The sequence below is a fragment of the Papio anubis genome, chromosome 10 (assembly GCF_008728515.1).
Source record: "Papio anubis isolate 15944 chromosome 10, Panubis1.0, whole genome shotgun sequence".
In the NCBI taxonomy this organism is placed as follows: domain Eukaryota; kingdom Metazoa; phylum Chordata; class Mammalia; order Primates; family Cercopithecidae; genus Papio; species Papio anubis.
This window is the reverse complement of record NC_044985.1, coordinates 124,734,329-124,754,801: the sequence shown is the minus strand read 5'-3', so window position 1 is coordinate 124,754,801 and position 20,473 is coordinate 124,734,329. Positions and strand designations below refer to the sequence as shown.

General features: G+C 56.6%; 1 protein-coding gene across 19 annotated transcripts in view; it reads left to right on the top strand.

Moving 5' to 3' along the window:
• Window positions 1-20,473, top strand: part of KIF1A (kinesin family member 1A) — a 109,962-nt gene that overhangs the window by 17,878 nt on the left and 71,611 nt on the right. For 18 of the 19 annotated variants that reach the window (XM_031651685.1, XM_009183532.3, XM_009183531.3 and 15 more), the window contains exons 2-7: window positions 6,425-6,591; window positions 15,125-15,201; window positions 16,206-16,385; window positions 17,132-17,197; window positions 17,968-18,146; window positions 19,373-19,484. In XM_031651685.1, coding sequence (XP_031507545.1) covers window positions 6,486-6,591; window positions 15,125-15,201; window positions 16,206-16,385; window positions 17,132-17,197; window positions 17,968-18,146; window positions 19,373-19,484 — 720 coding nt within the window. In that variant the 5' untranslated portion in view covers window positions 6,425-6,485. Of the gene's footprint in view, window positions 1-6,424; window positions 6,592-15,124; window positions 15,202-16,205; window positions 16,386-17,131; window positions 17,198-17,967; window positions 18,147-19,372; window positions 19,485-20,473 lie in introns of those variants that run through there. The other variant, XM_009183533.3, reaches the window with a different exon arrangement.

Below are 20,473 nucleotides of genomic sequence, written 5' to 3'. Positions count from 1 at the left end.
ACAGTGTAGAACAATCAAAAATTTTATAAAATTTGTTTAGAAAATCAGCAGCCTTTGTTCTTTGTACTCAATTTTTTTCAACTCTCTTAGCCGTTTTTAAAATTTAGCTGTATATTACTAATTAATGTGCTTGTTCTGCTGATTCTTGCCTGTTTTAGCAGTTATGTAAATAGAATTATAAAATGTTTACCCTTTTGTGTTTGATTTATTGTTTTCAATGTCCTATTTGTGGTATTCATCCATTTATCATCTCTCGCTCCTGAAATGCCACTAAAATAAAGGTAAAGGTAAACTCAAAAAAGACCTAAACACTCCCATAATAATGAAAAAACAGGAGAGAACATTTAGCAGCCACGTTCCGGATGCTGAAAAGCAGACCCACGTGGTGACCGATTTAGCAGATTCGCAAGAGCAGAACCCCAGGTCCCTCCCAAGGCAAGCCTTTGTGACCTCCCAAAAGTCTTCCCAAGCCAACCACAGCTCCCTCGGGGACACTGGGGTCTGAACCAAACTGGGGATGACGTGGGGCTGCCCTCCTCATCGCCGTGCCTTTTTTTTTTTTTTTTTGAGACAGAGTCTTGCTCTGTCGCCCAGGCCGGAGTGCCGTGGCCGGATCTCAGCTCACTGCAAGCTCCGCCTCCCAGGTTCACGCCATTCTCCCGCCTCAGCCTCCCGAGTAGCTGGGACTACAGGCGCCGCCACTTCGCCCGGCTAGTTTTTTGTATTTTTTTAGTGGAGACGGGGTTTCACCGTGTTAGCCAGGATGGTCTCGATCTCCTGACCTCGTGATCCACCCGTCTCGGCCTCCCAAAGTGCTGGGATTACAGGCTTGAGCCACCGCGCCCGGCCATCGCCGTGCCTTTAAGGCTGTGCATTTTCTCATCAGTCCTGCTTTAGCTAAGTTCCGCAGGACCTTTGCCACAGCTTTGACATGTATCTTCATTATCACTCATTCAAAATATTTTCTAATATCCAGCGTGATGATTTCTTTGACCCATGGGTTTTTAAAAATTGCATTGCTTAGGGTCCAAGCAATTGGATTGTTTTGTAGGTGATTTTTTTTTTTAGGGTATTGGTGTATAGCATAATTCTATTGTGGTCAGAGAACATCTACCTTATAACTTGAATTGAAGATGGATTATTTGTGGAAGTTTGCTTTATGACCAGCATATGGCAAATTTTAGCACACATTCTGTGTGCACTTTAAAAGAATATGTATGAGGCTGGGCATGGTGGCTCACACCTAGAAACCCAGCACTTTGGGGAGTTGAGATAGGAGGATCATTTGAGCCCAGGAACTCAAGACCAGCTTGGCTAACATAGTGAGACCCCATCCCTACAAAATAAAAAATAAAAAAATTAGCCAGATGTGGTGGCATACGCCTATAGTCCCAGCTCCTCGAGAAACTGAGACAGGAGGATTGCTTACGCCTAGGATGTCAAGGCTGTGGTGAGCTAAGATCACGCCACTGAACTCTAGTCTCAGAGACAGGAGACTTGGTCTCAAAATAAATAAACAAAATAATGTGTACGATATATATTTTCTCCTCCTCAGTGGCTGATAGAGCAAGCACAAATTTTCATCCTTTTAATTTGAACTTCTCTGTGCCTTTGTATGTAGAGTCTCTCATTAACAGAATATAATTTTAAAAAAATCTGGTCTGACAATTTTTAATGTTTTACTTGGTGTATTTAGTTCATACTGAGTTGACCTTTTATCTGCAATCTTAACTCTTTCTTTTCCACTTGATGTTATCTTTTCATATTGTTTTTCTCCTTCATTGCCTTCTATTGGATTCATAAAATAAATTTTAATTTTTGGGTATTTTTCTATTAACTTGTTAGTTATACTTTAGTTTTCTACTTTCTAAATGATTAACCTAGCAATGACAACATGTATGCTTGACAATCGAATGTAAATGATTACTATGACCTCTTTCATGGTCACGTTGAAACCTTGCAACCTTGTCTTTTGGTTTCTATCATTTCTGTTGAGAATTCAGTTGTCAATTTCTTTTTTTTTTTTTTTTTGAGATGGAGTCTCGCTCTGTCACCCAGGCTGGAGTGCAGTGGCACAATCTCGGCTCACTGCAAGCTCTGCCTCCCAGGTTCACGCCATTCTCCTGCCTGAGCTTCTCTGAGTAGCTGGGACTACAGGCGCCTGCACCATGCCTGGCTAATTTTTTGTATTTTTAGTAGAGATGGGGTTTCACTGTGGTCTCAATCTCCTGACCTTGTGATTCGCCCGCCTTGGCCTCCCAAAGTGCTGGGATTCTAAGCGTGAGCCACCACGCCCGGCCTTTTTTTTTTTTTCCTGGCTGACTTTAAGCTTTATCTCTTTATCTTTGGTCCTAACGTTGTTGCAGTGCTGTGCCTTGTGTGGCTTTTTTGTTTGTCTTGCTTTGTGTTTGTAGAGTTTCTTGAACCTGTGGGTCGATGTGCTTCAGCAGCTTTGGACAATCCGTGGTCATTAGTTTTGTAAATATTGCTTCCAGGTGGCTTATGAATAACAGAATTTATTTTTCATGGTTCTGGAGGCTGGGAAGCTCAAGAGCAAGGCACATTGGCTGAGGATCTGCTTTCTGGCTCCTAGACGCCTTCTTGCCCTGTTCTCATGTGGTGGAGGGGCTGAGGGGTGTCTCTGGCATTTCTTTCGCAAGGGCACTGATCCCATTTGTGAGGCTCCACACTCATGACCTAATCACCTTCTAAAGGCCCCACTTCCTAATGCCATCACTTTAGGGGTTAGGATTTCAACACAGGAATTTGGATGGGACAGGGGACACAAACATTCAGACCATAGCACCCCCATTCCATTTCTTCTCCTTCTAGATTCCAGTTACAGGTATGTTTGACCATTTCAGTGTGTCCTATACTTTTCTGGCTCTCATGTCTATATTTTCCATTCTTCTTATCTGTTTTAAATTTTCTATATTTCTATTACCTATCCTCCAGTTTACTAGCACTGTCTTCAACTGTGTCTAATCTCTTGAGTTCCTAATTTTAGTTATTTTGTTTTCCAGATCTAGCATTTCCATTTGATTATTTGTTATAGTTTCCAGTCTTCTGGCAAAATTATCCATTTTCCATTTATATTCTCTGTCCTTTTGCTCTTATTTTGAATATATTAGTCAGGGTTGTTCTAAAGTCCTTGTTTAATAATGCCTAGATCTGGATCATGTGTAGGTATGTGTCTCTTTTTTTTTTCTCTCATGTGTTTCTATTTTATTTTTCCTCTTTGTTTTTAATCAGAGTCCTTTTTTATTTTACACCTTCTAAGTTTTGATTGGATGTCACACATTGCCTATTAAAAGAATATAGAGTACAGAGTTTGAAAAAATAAAAATAAAAGAGTGTAGAGACTCCAGATGGCTTCCATTTTCTCTCCCAGGCAGCCAGACTGAAATCCGAATTAAGCCAAGTGAGGGCAGGTTGTAGTTTTCATAAGGCCCATCTCAGCTATGGCTCTGCCCTGCTCTTAGGTTTTGTGCCTCCCTGGGCTTTCAGCCAGAGCCTGGTGTGATCACTGGGGATCCTCCTCCTGGAGGACCCTGAACTCAAATCTTTGTTCCTTAGCATCTGAGACTGTGCAAGACTCCTCTTTGGTTTTCAGCTTGGGTTTTTAAAATCCCACCTCTCTTACCTTCAGAATTTGGCAAATGTCTTCAGGGAAGGACGAGGCATTTGGGGCATTTGTTCATTTTCGTTCTTTACCTCTCTCTTCTGGAATCTTGGCCTCTCAAGTTTCTTTCTCTTGCCCAAAAGCTCTGCAGCTTCCTCCGTCCCTCAGCAACGGCTCTCTGTCTGGGAAGACTCCAGATTCCCGGTCTCTTGACCCATGCGCAGAATGCAAATACGCTCGGAGGCTGTGCTGCGGAGGCCAGCTCCCGTCTTGGCAGCCCCTCCTCTGGAATGTTGGCTTGCGGCTGCACACTGATTCCTTCACACACATTGCAGTGTGGTATCGGACCTCTTGAGCAGTGCATTGGTCGGCTGCTGGCCACTGCACCCACCAAGCCGCCTTCGCCTTCCATGCTTTGTGGTGTGCGTATTCCGCACCCCAGAGCCAAGAACAGAGGCTTCTCTGTGTCCTTGTAATGCATTTACATTTTAAAGATCAAGTTCTATATCTAGCTTTATTTTTCCAACATGGAGAGAGCCAGTTGTCCCATACTGATCTTACGTCATTCCCTAAATTGCTGCGTTTTTCTTTAATCTGTGTGTATGTGTGTGTGTCTGCTTGTGGACACGCTTAGTCTGTTCATGTGTCATTTCTAGACTTTGGAAATTATTGTAGCTCTAGAGGATATATGATAGCTGGTAGGGGATGTTTCCCCTCTTTGTTCTCATTTTTCAAAATGTTCTTGTCCTGCCAAATTCCATTGAATGTCCTGTTGGAATATTTTGCTTATTGGAATTGCACTGAATTTATATAGCTAAATTTGGGGAGAACTGGAAATTTTGCACTGTTGAATATCTGCTTTTCATCAATATTTTCTTAATCTCGAAGTATTTCCGATTTCAGTACTTGGGATTACTGAGTCAAAGGATACAGACCTTCCTAAAGGTCCAGGCCGTGCTGCAGAATGGCTGCCTAGAAACCTTGTGGGATTTGTGCTCCAGCCAGGGACTCGTGAGTTTGCCTGTTCCTCTCTCCATCCCGGCTGGAATGTCCTAAGACTTTTTCCAGTTTTGAAAGTGAAGGGATTTTCAACACAAGGAAACACAGATTCTCAGAGGTCATCCCTCCGTCCACGCTGGTGGCCACTCCTGGCTGTGAGGAGAAGAGAGAGTTGGCAGAAGCACTCTGGAGTGTAGACGTGGCTGCACCTTGTGGCTCTGAGGGGCTGTGGTGTAGCCAGCATGAGTCCAGCCACATCAGGAACTTGTCCCCACTTAGTCATAGGGTGCCCTGGCACTTCCTCCTCCCCTGTAGCCTCTGGAAGAGCTGTTTGCCTGAGGGACAGCCCTGCCCCACATCCAGCCTGTTCTGCAGAGGAGTTCTGGGGATCCTGGGGAGTGGCCTGGGTGGAATCTAGGAGTTCAGCATCTGCCTTGGTCCCAGGCTCACTGTGCCCCCTTTCCTTCTGCAGACAGAGCCCTCCTGCTCTTGATCCTGGCGCTTTCAGGGGCAGCCCAGAGGGGCTTGTCCCTTCTTCACAGCTATGAGGCTGGGGCAGTGTAAGACGGGGGCTTTTGGCCCGATTCTCCCAAGGGTGGCACTTATGGATGGGGACGACCAGGCAGAAGGTCGCCTTTTCACGGAATGTCAGTGTGGAAGGGTTTCAAGGAGGCCACCTAGCCTTTACTCTACTTGGATGCCTCTGGTGATGTGGGACTCACCACTGAGCGGGCACCCTAGAGTGTTTAGATACCCATTGGCGAAAACCTCTCATGTCAGGTTGCATTAATTCTGTTTCATGGAGCTCTGGCCGTTCCTGTAACCAATAGCTCTGTCCCGAGCCTGTCCCTGTCCCTGTGCCCAGGAGCCCCATCCTTCAGGCCCCAAGCCCCACGGGGGAAGCAGCAACGTCTGACTGGTCAGCCTGGAAAGACCTTTTGCAGTGGCTGCTGCGTCACTGTTTTGTGGGAGTTTTCCTCAGCCTTCCTCAGAGTCCCAGCGCCCGAGAGGCCAAATCATTTTGGAGTTCCTGACCACACCCTGTCATTTCACAGACAGTAAACTGAGGCCCAGGAAGCTGAGTCACACCGGCAGGGTAAAGGCAAGGCCGAGGCTGGTCCCCCAGCCCTGGCTTGTACTGAATTTGCCATGACTCACGGGCTGCTCCTCCTCAGTGGGGCTCAGGAGCGTTCCTCGCCTCCTTCTGCGTGAATTACCAGCAGGAAATTGGGCTGAAAATGTTGGTTTTTGTTCCATTGCTTGAGGCTGTCTGTCCTGTTCATTTCTGAGTAAAGTTCTCTTTCTTGCTAATCCAGAGACCATGCTACTGCTGACGTGGCTATCAGCTGGTGCTTGGTGCGGAGGGCGTGATGGGGCATTCTGGAACACTGTTCCGTTTTAAAGCATCCTTAACATGCTGATCTGGAGCCGGCACTGGCTCTTGGGGCCTGCGCGGACCTGTCATGGAGCCCACCAGGGCCTGCGTCTGCAGGGGAAGACCCTTCTTGGGGAATTTGCCATGGGTGTGAAGGCCACCTTCACGTTCACACCCAGGTCGCTCTGTTTCTTTCGTTGGGTTCCAGCTTCCCCAGGCTCGTGAAGCCGGCTTCCACTGGTCCCGCTGGGCTCCTGCTTTCTAGAATTCTCTGTGTTGCCCCCTCTCCTTGTGGATTCCACCCCATGCATGTGTCACGTGGGGGCTTTGGAGTGGAGTGGAGAAGACCTGCGGCTTCAGCGGCAGCCAGAGTGCCTGTCCTGCCTCTTCGGATATTGTTTCTAATTCATGTTTCCCTTTTTTCCAAGGTGTTCCCCTGCATACTGGGACTCCCACTACTGCAAAGAGTGACCCACGAAGGCCACAGCGATGGCCGGGGCTTCGGTGAAGGTGGCGGTGCGGGTCCGCCCCTTCAATTCCCGGGAAATGAGCCGCGACTCCAAGTGCATCATTCAGATGTCTGGAAGCACCACCAGTGAGTATCGGCCTGCACGGCATCGAGGTCGACCACGGGTTGCTGGGGGCCGTGGTCCTGTGCCTACGGGCCAGGCTCCGTGGTCAAGCTGGCCCCAAGAGCAGTGTCCACCTCCTTGTCTATGTCGTGTGTAGGTGTCCTGGGGCTGCTGTGACAAACCGCCACCAATGGTAGTGGGTTTATAAGAGTAGAGATTTACGCTCACAGCTGTGAAGGCTGGAAGTCCAAAGTCAAGGTGCCAGCGGGGCCTCACTCTCTCTGAGTTCCTAGGGAGGAGCGTTCCTGCCTTCTCTGGGATCTGGTGGTTGCCAGCCACCTTGGCTTGCAGCAGCGTCGCTCTAGGCTCTGCTTTCGTCGTCACGTGGCCTTCTCCTCTGTGTGTCTGTGTCTCTCCTTTCATGTGGCTTTTTTTATAAGGACACCCGTCACTGGGTTTGGCTTTCTGATAAGGACACGCATATGTTTCCCCACATATCTAAACCATATCAGCATCTTGGAGCAAGAACCAATTGTCATCTCTCCGTTCTGTGGCTGGCTGGGCTCACGGGGCAGTTTGTGCTGGGGCCTCTGCTGCAGTTGCAATTGCTGCTGCTGTCACAGGATCAAGTAGTGTCAGCTGCGCTGAGTGGTGACATGAACAGCCACCTGGTCTTCGGGATGTGGACAATGACAGCCTCCCCATTCACAGGTGCCGTGCACCCGTCCAACATGCCGTCATCTATTATCTACCAGGTGGGGAGGGGGGTGCCCCAAGGGGAGGACACTCAGGTCCCAAGGAAGCTTCCTCCCTAGGTTTGGTCTCCGAGGCCTGCTCAGGGACTGGAGATTCAGGTGTCACTGGGAGTGTTCCAGGCTCTGTCAGGTCCTGTGGAAGTGAGGACTCTGCTAGGACCCTCTGTCTGGCCTAGGGGTGATCCTTCCAGAAGCCTGTGGAGCTCTGTGGCTAATCATGGTGCAGTGGGCAGGCTGGGGAGACCCTGCTAAACTCCAGGCTACGGGGGCTGCTGCGGCTGTGGGACCCCAGTGCACTTCGGGGGTGCATCCTGACTGTTCGTTATGGTGAATTGTTTTGTCTGCTTGGTCCCTGGAAGCAAACCCAGAGATGAGGATTTGAGCGCCAAGAGTTTATTTGGGAGGTGGTCCCAGGACGCATGGTGGGAGAGTGGGGAGTTTGCGGGGAGCTGACAGAGGTGCATTTGTAAGTGGGTGACCTCCGTGGCCGGGGGCCTGGCCTTGCTGGGGCCCTCGAACAAATACAACGCACCTCCGGGTTGTCCTGCCCAGGAAGGTGAGTGCTTCTCCAACAATGCTCGCTGCATTAGCTGACTGCAGCCCTGGCCTTTTGTGATCGGAGAAATTGCTCAGGCGGCAGGACCCTTGTCTTTAAGTGGGAAGCCTCGGGCTGTGCAGAGCTGTGACTCTGGGTGCGAAATGTGACCTCAGGTGTGAACCATGGCTCTGGGTGTGAACTTCGACTCCAGGTGGGAACCATGACCTCTGGTGAGCACTGTGGCCCTGGGTGGGCAGAGGGTGCCTGTGCCACGCCCCAACAGGCTCTGCTGTGTCATTGTAGGGTGACCCAGGACATCAGGGAGGGCCCTGTGAATCCCCTTCCATCCTCCACTGGGTGACAGCAGCACAGTTGCCACCTCAGTCTTGCGTGTGGGTCATGGGGAGCTCCATGGTTGGCACAGTGACAAGAATCAGACCCGTCGAGCAGCTGAAGATTACTGGAAGCAGAGTGGATGGAAAAACAAAGTCTCAGAGATGGGATCCTCCTGCCCCTGAACCTTGGGAATGGCCCAGCCTCAGGCCAGACCCTAAATGACAGGGTTAGGCAGTTGGGCGGGTTGGGATGGGTGTCACAGAAGTGACGGCCAGGGTGGGCGAGGGGCCCCTTTGCAGCCTCCGACCTGCTCCCTTGCCCGGCCTCCAGGTGCACCGGGTGGGCGGCCGCCCCATTTTGCATTTCCCCTCATAGGATCCAGAAATGGGAGGGTGCAGCCTGGAGGTGAGACAGCATTGCCAAGACCTCAACACTGGCAGCGCTGCCCGCCTGGTGAAAGGTTGTCTGGCTGAGGCTGCGCTGGCCCAGACCCCACAGAGCTGCCGGTTCAGAGACAGCAGTGCAGGCTTGGACCTGAGACCTCATGCCCCAGTGGTTTTTACCTGCTTCATGCCACCCTGTCCTCTGGCCCGGAGAACAAAGGCTGAACCAAAGCTTTTCCCCAGGGCTTAGGAGCCAGAGGCCGGAGCTGTATCTGTGGGCAGCCATGTTTCCTTTGGCCAGCAAGGCCAGCGAGGTTGAAACCTGAAGCGAGACGCCCTGCTTCAGATGCTTGGATCCTGTCCTGCCCTGAGGACATTGGAGTTCTGGGATTTCGCCTGTGTGCCAGCAGCCTCTGCTCCGAGCAGAAGTCCAGGCAGGCCAGGGAGGTCAGGAGGGGAACGCAGGAGCCCCTACACTTTTTTTTGGGCAACTGCTAGGTCCTGAAGGAAACGCCCCTTCTCAAAGGTGAACACATGCAAGACACCAACCTCTTCCGAGGTGCTGATCTTCTGGGGATCACCAAACTCAATCAAACGTCTGCGGAGTTGCAGCAAAGTTCTGAAACCAGGGAGGAGGGATGGGCCGTGGACCCAGAACGGGGTGGAGAGCCCGCCAGGGTGTTTCCTCCAGGACACCTGGAATGTTTCAGACGTCGTCACCTTCATCCTCGGGAAAATGAAGAGCCACAGAGCCAAGACAACACATGAGATCAGTGTCCTGCCCACTGTAGCCAGCGACGCACCAGGACAGCCAGGGCCCCAGGTCGGCCCACTTGTAAAAGGCAGGTTGTGAGTGTGGCAGGGACAGGCACCCAGGCCACTGGCGGGGGGCACGGCCTGGTGATGTATATCAGACGTGTGATGCCGACCTCACCAGGCTGCTTGCGTGAAATGCAACGAAGATTATCCAGCAAGTGTTCAAAGGTGTGCATTTGAGACGTTCACCCTGGTGCTGTTTTACCAAGCCTGGGACAACTGCCCAAATGCCCGCCAGCTGGGAGCTGCTGGAGGGATGTTAAGTCTGTCCCAGCAGTGGACTCGAGTGCTCCTGAAAGCTTTGTGCTTACAGCCTTGGGAAAATACCACACAATGTTGTGGGGAAGGGGGCAAAGGTCAGCACAGAGCCCAAGAGTGAGACTGTATGTAGGTAAAGGGCAGATGGGCACTCGCTGCAGGTCCTGTGTGCACTGGATGTGTGTGTGCGTGGGAGACAGCGAGGTGGGGTGAGGGAAAAGAGTGGCAGAAGAATGAATAATCAGGAAAAATCTCTAGCAAAGCTTTTTTCATTTTGGAGAAAGCAAACCAGTGGTGGTTTTGGAAGAAAGTGCTGGAAGCTATGTCAGAAATCTGGGTGACGGGCTGAGGGAGCTCAGCAGAGAAGGATGTCCCCTGGCCCTGGCGCAGGGAAGCCTGCCGGAAGAAGGTGGTCATGGGCTTTTCTCCTGGTGGCTGAGGGACCAGGGTGTTCCAGAGGGTTGACCTGCCCCAGAACAAGCCCAGGAGGACACCTGCAGACAGGGCATGGGAGGGTGCGGGTGGATACCCACCTGTCAGAAGCACTCACAGGAGCACTGTCCCCGGTGACTTCTCAGCTGCTGCTCAGATCGATAGAACCGGGAGTGGCTGCCCTGGCTGGTGTGCCAGGCCCCTTGGAAGATGGTGGGGGTTGTGCCAGGCCCCTCAGAGAATGTCATGGGGAGGTGACCTGGACAGCCTGCCCTGCCTGCCTGGTGTAGCTGCTGACTGTTCCTGGAATCTCAGAACATGAGAAGAGGCCCCACTCTCTAAAGCGTGCCTTGTAGCTCCGCTGCGATGCAGAAATTAGAAGCATTTGAAAGTAAATTTAACTGTCATCCTGTAATCATCACCTGTATAAATAATCCTCTTCATTTGAACACACCAAACCTAGCAGTTTTGTGAGCTGGCCTAGCTGTCCGTTAGGTGCACTTTGGTCCGGGCTGGCCGAGCTGGTGTGGGTTGGCCTGGGGTCAGAAGTTGAGCGTGTCCTCCTCCTGTCTCCTCACGTCACATTCTCTGCGCTGAGGACCGGAGGACATGAGGGCCCTGAGCCTGCCCAGCCATTCTGCAGATGCTGGAGGCTGGCTGGGGACACGGACCCTCAGCCATGTGCGGCCGCTGAAGTGAGTTCCAGGAGTGAGGGGCCTGGCTGCATTCATGACTTACTCACTGTGTGACACTGGCTAGATGGCATACCTTTGGGCCTCCGTTTCCCTGTCTGTGCAGTAGTGAGGGATGGTGCTGGGTACTCCCTGAGATCCCCAATCATTTCTATACTCTTCTGGCCATGCAGAGGAGGCCCAAGGTTGGGGTGGCCTCTCATCCCTGCCCTCGCCCACAGGTGGGGACTTGGACCCAGGGTGGGCGTGACCCCAGGTCCCTGGCTTCCACTGTGGGCTCCCCTAATCCTGACCAGTCGGGGAGCTGGACAAGCCCCTCCACACGGGCAGCAGTGGCACCCATATGGTCCCTGGGGCTGCTGTTACAAAGGGTTACGTACTGAGTGGTTTCAAATGACAGAAATGTCTCCCCTGTTGTGGAGGCCAGACTCCGAGGTCCAGGCACGCTGCGGAGTGGGCGTCTTAAACAGCAGATGCTCCCTTCTCAGCGGTCTGGAGGCGGAAGTCCAATCAAGGCGCCGCAGATCTGGATTGTGAGAGGGCTGTCTTCCCAGCCTGCAGACGCTGCCTTCCTGCTGTGTCCTTGCCTGGCCCAGGGAGCTCGGGTCCCTTCCCCTTCTTTAAAGTCACTCATCCCACCATGAGGTCCCCGACTTCGTGGCTTCGTCTCACCCTCATCACCAAACAAGGCCCCATCTCCAAATGCCATCTGGTTGGGGGTCAGGGCATTGCATATGAATCTGGGGACACGCTCGGCCCACAGCAGGCTCCATCAGGGAGAGCCAGCTCAGCTCAGCCCTCACACCTGGTGCTCAAGGCCGCAGGGACGCTGAGACTCTGAGAAAAGGGCTGTGTTCCATTCCTTTCCTGTCCCGCTTCCTCCAGCTCCCCCCACTCCTCCCTCTACCCCTCCCCCTGTCTCTGTTGTCTCAGCGTCCAGCCCTTTGCAGGCCCATGCAGAGCCCTGGGAAGGCTGCCTGATACTGGGCACCTCGCCGGCCTCGGAGGGGCCCAGCTCTGGGGGCCTGGCCAGAGCCCGGGGCGGGAGGAGATGGGGGCCCTAAAGGGGCTGGTTGAGGAGCCCAGCCCAGCAGGCCCCAGGAGGACCTGTTTCTCCCTCCTCCTTCCTCAAACCTGCACAAGGAAAAAATTCCAGACCCTGGCAAAAAAAAAAAAAAAAAAAAAAAAAGCTCTTTCTCCAGCAGAACTGGGGAGGTTTCTGTGAGAAGCAGGACTGGGGAGGTCTCTGTGAGAAGCAGGCTACTGAAAGAGGGGCTGCCTGTCTCCACAGGCCTGGCGGACCTCAGGGCTGGGAAGTGTTGCGGGCACCCTACCTTCCAGTCTGGCTGTGTGTCGTGTGACCTGGGGAGAGGACCTCCCCTTTCTGGAGCTTGGGGCCCATCTGTAGTGACAGAGGATGGTTCCTAGTCACAGCACGGGGTGTGGGGAGGGTGGCAGGGCCAGCGTGGGGTGGGGTCCCAGCCACAACACAGGCATGGGAGGGGATGGGTCAGGGCCAGGATGGGGTGGGGGTCCTGGACACAATACATGGCCTGGCGGGGGTAGGGGTAGGGGCAGGGCCAGGGTGGGGTGGGGGTCCCAGCCACAACACAGCGTGGGAGGGGATGGGTCAGGGCAAGAGTTGGGTGGGAGTCCCGGACACAATACATGGCCTGGGGGTGGGGTTAGGGACAGGGTAGGGTGGGGGTCCCAGCCACAATACAGGGCCTGGGATGGGGGTGGAGACAGGGCCAGGGTGGGGTGGGGGTCCCAGTCACAACACAGACCTGGGAGGGGTTGAGGCCCAGGCCATTTACAGCTGTGACTGGGCCCCACTCCTGCCCACTCACCCATGCTGCCCTCTGTCCCCCACCTACCTGGCATTCCTTGGGTACCACCTGTGCCCTGTCCTGGGGACCCCCACCTCATAGAGCTCATGGCCCATGTGGGGTGTGGCACCAGGGCTTCATCTGAGCAAGGCTGGCCTCCAGGTCTGGACAAGGAGCAAGGGCTAGTGGGGGTGTGGGGATGGGGGCCAGGCCTGTGCAGGGAGCCCGACCTGGGTGCAGGGGGGTGAGGCGAGGGGGTGGATGGGGCAGGAAGGGGTGTGGGGACGGGGGCCAGGCCTGTGAGGGGAGCCAGGCCCAAGCGCAGCAGGGTGAGGGGATGAGGTGGACAGGGTGGTTGTTGCTGGCTTAAGCAAGGGGTCCCAGGCCTCTCTGCAGAGCTGGGGAGGCCCAGCCGGGCTGCGCTCAGGAAGGCGCTGCAATTGTTTCCACAGGGCTGGTTGGTCCGTGCTGGGGTTCCGGAGGTGGCACCACGGGTGCCGTTGCCTGGGTCCTGGCGGTTGCCTTGGTCCTGTAAGGTGTTGAAGTCAGGGCAGCTCGGCCTCCTCTCTGCCTCTGCTCCTGGACACAGCACGGACGTGGCCTCTCTCACCTCTGAGGATAGGGCTCTGATGGTCAGTGCCCGGCTCCCTCCTGCTGGCTGTCCAGGGTGCCTGGGTGTTTCCTGGAAATCCTCAGGCCAGGGATGGGGGTCCAGTTGGGACCTGAAGTTGGATCTGCCCTGGGGACAGGGCTGCCAATGATGTCTGTGCTGTCAGCAGGACGCTTGGCCAGAGAACACAGCCCAGGTGCCTGCCCGCAAGACCACCGAGCCTGGGGCAGCAGCAGAGTGTGGACAGGCAGAGGGGGTCTCAGGGCCCCGAGCTGCCATAAGGAAGCACCACAAACAGAAGTGTACTATCTTGTGATTCTGGAGGCCAGAAGTCTGGTCTGAGATCAAGGTGGTGGCAGGGGTGGCTGTTCCTGAGCCATGAGGGGCACTTGTCCAAGCCCTCCAGCTTCTGGGGCTTGCCGGCTGCTTCTGGCATTCCTAGCTTGTCATCACCCTGATCTCTGTCCTCGTGCTCTCATGGCACCCTCCCTATGCACATCTGTCTCCAAATCTCCTCTTTTATAAGGACATGGCAGCACTAGATTAGGGCCCATCTTCATGGAGTAGGACCTCATCTTAACTAATTACATCTGCAGCAACTTTATCTCCAAATGTGATCCTATTCTGAGATACTAGGGCTAAAGACTTCAAAATATGAAATTGGGGGAGGGGGACGCAGTTTAGCTCATAACTGGAGTATTTTGTTCTCCGTGGTCCTGGTGGCAAGTCCCCAGGGTGCATGCTGGCACGGAGGGTGCGGGCGTCCTGGAGGCTATGCCGCTGGCCCCCAGCCCACATTGGCTGAGAAAAACCAATCCGGGGCAGACAGAGCCTCATCTCCAGCCTTCATCGGCAAGCACGGGATGGTGCCATGAGGGCTTCATGCTTCGGGTTTGCTGATGTGATGGTGATGGTCTCCAGGGGCTCCCTGACCAAGACTAGCCAGTGTTCCTCCTGGGGGTGAGAACCTGGGAGGGGACTGCCTCAGGCCTCCAGGCCCCTGTCAACACTGATTCTGGGCTCAGACAGTGTTCCAGGGGGCAGCGGGTCCTGTCCTTCTGACCACTGAGGACCCACAGCCTGCAGGGTCCAGACCTGTCCAGGGCCAGGGAAACGCTGGGAGCAAGGATGGAAGGTGGAGGTGGGCATGCTGCATCCCTGAGACACCTGCAGGCTGTGTGGGTGGGAGGAGCTCCTGGGACACTCACACTGGGACTGCTCCTGGGAAATCCCCCCAGGCGCCGGCTGTGGGCAGCGACATCATCACGTGTTCATGGATTTGTTCTGGGTTTGATGAACAGACATTCTGCGAGCACTGCCTGAAGCCAGCCCAGGGTGCCTGGGACTGGGCTTGAAGTTGGGTAGAGGAGGGAGGGGGAGGAGGGCCTCTGGCAGAAGACAGTCCCATAGAGCTCTGTTCAGAGTAGCAAGCCTAGAAGAACCACACGGGCATGACGCAAACGTGATGGACGTCCAGGCTTCCAGCGCTTCTCAGGCACGTGCATGCTGAGCCCGAGAGGAAAGGCCTGGGCAGGGGGCAGGGCAGGGCTGTGAGCCCAGGGTGGACTCCAGAGATGGAGGGGCTGCGGCTTGCAGGTGGGAAGGATCCTCCCTGGGTGGCTGCCTTTGAGGGGAGCCAGTTGGACTTTGCGGGAGAAGGACGCAGAGCCTTGCAGGCTGATATGGTGGTGCCCTCGGGCATGTGTATGTGTCAGGGCCCACCATAAAGAGGGGGCAGAGACAGGTCGTCTGCCTGGGAGTGGGGTCCTAGGTCCCCTCCAATTTGGGGACCTGGCTTGTCTGGGGCCCAAGGCCTCTGAGGACGACCTCCCAACCTTGGACTGTAGATGCCAGCTAGTCAGGGTCCCTCTCAGCACCACGCTGACCACCTATGTTCCCTCCCGCAGCCATCGTTAATCCCAAACAGCCCAAGGAGACGCCCAAAAGCTTCAGCTTTGACTACTCCTACTGGTCGCACACCTCGGTAAGCCGGGACCCTGGGTCGGGGGAGGCGGGCAGCAGTGTGCAGGCCATGTGGCCCTCAGGGTCCCTCAACCTCTCTGAGCCGCTCATTCCTCTCTAACTGGGGCGAGGACCCCACCGTGCTCCCCTGCAAGGTCACCCTGAGCGGCCTATGCAGGGTCCCCAGCGAAGGCAGTGTTGGAGGCTGCAGGGACTGAGGGGCTTCAGCTCCCTGTGGGTAGTTTCTAGGGTCAGAACTGTGTCCGTCCGCCTGCTGGTGACTTTTCCCCAGATGTCCCGAAGTCAGAATGCCCAAAGCTGACCCTGAGCCTGCCTGGAAGTTGTGCCCTGCACTCTGGGAGCCCAGGAGACCCCTGGACTCTTCTCCTTCCCTCCTCCCCCATCCAGTCCACACTGAGCCCCGTCCTCCACCTGCCAGCTCCTGGACCCTTCTAGAAGACGTGCAGCCTCCTCATCTAAGCCCCTCATGTCTATATCTCAGCACCTGCCCCCCATAACAGCCCCAGGGTTCCCTGCTTCTGCCTTCCCCATCCAGTCCGTCCTCCTTCCAGGATGACCCCCAGCCAACCACCCTGTCCCCTGCCTAAAGTGCCCCACTGCCCTCAGGACAGTGTCCAGGTGCCGTAGCCCAGCCTGTGGGGTCTCTGGGTCTTCGCACCCTGTCCCCATTCCCAGCTCTTGTCACCCCTGCTTGTCACAGTCACATGGAACTTACTTTGATTTTGAGGTCCCACCTTTGGGCCTTTCACATGCTGTTCCCTCTGCCGGAACCCATCCTGCCTCCTGCCTGGCCGGCCGCTCTTCATCCCTCATCTGGGACACAGAAGGCTCCTCCTCCAAGAAGCTACCCCACAAGGCAGGAGTAGGATGGGGGTTAGGCATCCCTCCCCGCTGTGCTGCCCTGGCACCCTGAGGCCCTGGGCACCCCCTGGCTCCACGGACATGAAGGGCTGAGCCTTGGGTGCACCCAGCCTCCTGCAGCTTCATTCCTTCCTTGTCCTCCAGCCCGAGGACATCAACTATGCATCGCAGAAGCAGGTGTACCGGGACATTGGCGAGGAGATGCTGCAGCACGCCTTTGAGGGGTACAACGTGTGCATCTTCGCCTACGGGCAGACGGGTGCCGGCAAGTCCTACACCATGATGGGCAAGCAGGAGAAAGACCAGCAGGGCATCATCCCGCAGGCACGAGGCGGGGGGCAGGCGGGGGCAGCCCCGGTGGATGGGGCGGGACAAGCTGAGGCTGAGAACTCCAGGCCAGGCGCCCCTGAGAGCAGCCCCCAGAGAGCAGGGAGTCAGGAGGGGAAGGCCAGCTGGGTCAACGGTGGGATTGGGGCAGGTGAGAGCCAGATGTGGCTGTGAAGCTGCAGACCCAGGCCCTAGGTGCGGGAAGCGCCCTGGTCTTGGACAGGGTCCACCTTGATCATGTGCCTAAGACAGCAGCTGGGAGAGCCCTGGCTGGGGCAGCTGATCTCTGAGGGTGTGAGGGCTGGCAGTGTGGGCAGAGAGAGGTGCTCAGGACAGAGGTGACCAAACACCAGACACAGCAGTTCCTCATTTGCTGCAGGAACCAAGTCCCCAGCCATTCCCCTGGGCAGGTCTCTGGACCTGAGTTGGTCACTAGTACTTTGCCTGCTGAGGGAAGGGACGTGGCTGAGATGTCTGTAGGATGGCAGAGCCAGGGGGAGGGGTAGACAACACACAGGAAAGGATCAGATACCAGCCAGGGACCCCTGAGTTAAGAGGGAGACACTGGCTCCTCGGCTACAGACTTTCTCAGTGCCTTTACCATGATGTGTGTGGTGAGGGTGCAAGAGGGGCCTGAGAGGGTGGCATCCCGCCTGGCACAGGCTGCCCACAGCATCGCAAGGGGCGGGGATCCAGGGAGCAGCCCCAGCCGTCCCTGGCTGACTGTCCCCCCATTCCTGCAGCTCTGCGAGGACCTCTTCTCTCGGATCAACGATACGACCAACGACAACATGTCCTACTCGGTGGAGGTAGGGTCCCCCCGCCTGCTGTCGGCCCCTGGGGCAGGGCTGGGAATCCGGTGTGGCTGGCAGTGCTTTTCTGATGCAAAGTGAGTGCCCACCACGGGTCTGCGCACCCAGCTTGTCCCTCGCTCATTCAAGTGGCAGGCAAGACGATGGGCCTGGGCAGGGCTCGAGACCCCCAAAGCACAGAGCGACGAGGTGATCCCCACCTAGCAGGTGCTTCTCCAGCAGCTGCTCTGTGCTGGGGCAGGGACAGGCACCTCAGAGCTCAGGGCCTGGCCATGCCTGCTGTGGCGGGGTGGCCCTGGCATGCGTGTGTCCTAGAGCCCAGGATGGCCGTGGTGAGGGAGGCTGGATTGACACCCCTGCCTCGCACATACACACAGGAGCTGCAGACTGGGAGTCCGCTGCCCAGCAGGTGGTGCCCACCTTCTCACTCACGGGTCCTGATGGCGGCCCCTACCCCCTCACTCAGGGGTCCTGATACTGGCCCCTACCCCCTCACTCAGGGGTCCTGATGCTGGCCCCTACCCTGTCACTCAGGGGTCCTGACGGCAGCCCCCATCCCCTCAGGGGTCCTGATGGTGGCCCCCACCCCCTCACTCAAGGGTCCTGATGCTGGCCCCTACTTCCTCACTCAGGGGTCCTGATGCTGGCCCCTACCCCGTCACTCAGGGGTCCTGATGGTAGCCCCCACCCCCTCACTCAGGGGTCCCCCCAGTGGCAGCCGCACTCCCTGGTCTCAGGGGTCCTGACGGCCCGGCTCTGCCCTGCAGGTCAGCTACATGGAGATTTACTGTGAGCGTGTCCGTGACCTCCTGAACCCCAAGAACAAGGGCAACCTTCGCGTGAGGGAGCACCCACTGCTGGGGCCCTATGTTGAGGACCTCTCCAAGCTGGCTGTCACCTCCTACAATGACATCCAGGACCTCATGGACTCAGGGAACAAGGCCAGGTATGTGGGGGGACTCGCCGATCCTCCCTGCCCTCCTGTCCCGCCGCCTCTCCCCGGAGGAAGCCCCTTTGCCTCAGTCCTGGCCCTTTTCTGTAGGGTCCATCTGTGCCCCGTGGAGGTGTGGCCTCCTGAGCCTGAGGTCGTTCAGGCCTGTGCCAGCCCGAGAGAGGCCGAGGGCTCCCCCTGTGCAGGGGACACCGTCACCTTCATAGGGCTTCTCCTTCACGGGGGTCTGCGTCCTCCAGCTGAGGCGCCCAGGGGCTGCTAGCAGCATCTGTGGCTGCTGCCTTGGTGGGGCAGCTGTTCTGCCAGTCCCAGGGGTCCAGATTCTGTGTGGGGGCCAGCATGCTGGGGTCGGGGCATGTGGGGGGCGGTTGGCTGCACAGTGCTACAGCAATAAATAACCCGGCTCCTTGGCCTCTGCTGCCCTGGGCCTCCTGCCTGGGATGCCCTGGTTGTCATGGCAACAGACCCCCTCCGCCACCCAGGACTTCCTGAGGGTGAGGTGATGGTCCCTGTCACTCTCAGTTCCTGAGGTTGTGAGTCACACTCTGCGCCATCCTGCACCCCTTCGGTGGCCCCACAAGGGCCGGTGGGTGGGGGTGCTGTTCCTGATGAGGTCCACAGCGCACCGTGGCCGTCACTGTGACTCCTTGCTGGAGCGGGCCCTGGGTTGCCGCATGCCATCCGCTGAATCTTGGGAGCCTTTCCTGAGGTCCCTGGCAGGTCAGGGTGGCATCGGGACCAACTCCAGGCCACCCTCAGCAGCCTTGGGCTTCCCGTTCTGGAGGACCGCCCTGCTGACCCATGACATCTCCTGTGGGGTGTGGCAGGCTCCTTGGCTTCCCAGAGCCACGGGTGTGGGCCGTGGTGGGGTGGACAGTGGACAGCCCCTTGCCCTCCCATATCATGGCCATGGAGGGCTCCTGCCTAGCTGGGCACTGCATGGGCTTCTCTGTGCCCAGGAGTGGGATGCTTCCCCAGCTACTGCTGCCCTGAATACACTAGGCAAGGGCTGGGGCTGAGGATGCCACTGTGGGCAGGTGGCCGTGGGCCTTGCTGGAGTCCTGGCAGGTGGGACCATCAGTGCCAGGACCGGCAGAGTGGCTCCTGGGGTCTGGGGGAGCTGCCCCCCCGATGACCCGGTTTGGAGGGCTGGCACCACCGGTGAACTTGCACCCGGCCACAGGACGAGGGGTAACCGTGTGTGGCTTTCTGCTCCTCAGGACCGTGGCGGCCACCAACATGAATGAGACCAGCAGCCGCTCCCACGCTGTCTTCAACATCATTTTCACCCAGAAGCGCCATGATGCAGAGACCAACATCACCACGGAGAAGGTGAGTGAATGGCCTCACAGGCGGTGCCACCGAGGGCAGTGGCTGGTGGTCGGGGTGGGGGTGGAGGTCAGGCCAGTGGGGGCAGCACAAGGACATTGGGCCCAATGCTGGCCTGTGCGGGGCGGGCAGTGTCCTCACACTTACACTGGCACCAGGTGCGGACGTCCCCCGCCCTGCCCCAGAGGCCCTTCTCCCATGCCTTGGTGTTCTCCACGGACCAGGCCAGGGGTCCATCTTCTGGGGCTTTTGCCTGGACAGCCAGTCCAGGCTTCTAGGAGGGGCAGTGGGAGGGCACCCAGCCTCTCCCCGACCATCTCTGACTCTGCCCCCTGCCCTCGCGCCCCAGCCATCTAGGCCCGGGGGCACCTCAGCCATCTCCCGGTTGGGGGCTCGTTCAGGCAGCCGCGTGGGGAGCACAAAGGTGCTGAGTGGAGGGAGGACTGCTCAGTCCCAGATGGTGCTGGAGGTCTGCCAGGCACATCCTCCTGACCGGGACTCCATCAAACAGTGAGCGGGGTCTCAGGATGGCTGAGGTGGGTTGGGGGACAGACGGGGGTGAAGCTGGATGAGGTCGGCCCAACTGCCTGCCCTGCTGCCCTCGCTGGTGGGCACTGAGGGGGTCCTGCGGTGTCTGTGGGCAAGTCCTGCCCTGCAGCTGTGGCTCAGGAGGGGCCGGGCCTCTCGGTGCAGGGCCTCCCACCCCAGGCTGCAGGTGCCCCTGTCGGGAGCCTGGCTGGTGCCCACTTCGCCAGGTGCAGCCATGGCCCGTGAGGTGGCTGAGCAGGGCCAGGGCCTCCTGGAGCTGGGTTCCAATCCCACCACGGACACTGAGCACCATCTGTGGAAGTGAGGACAGTGACAGTCGCACCTCATGGATGCCGTGGGGAGAGAGTGCGCCCTTGTGTGAAAAGCGCCTGGCGTGTGGTGGCAGCGCCCATGCTCCCCTGGGGAGGTGGCTGTGCACTCATTCGGGCAGGGCGTGGGGAGAG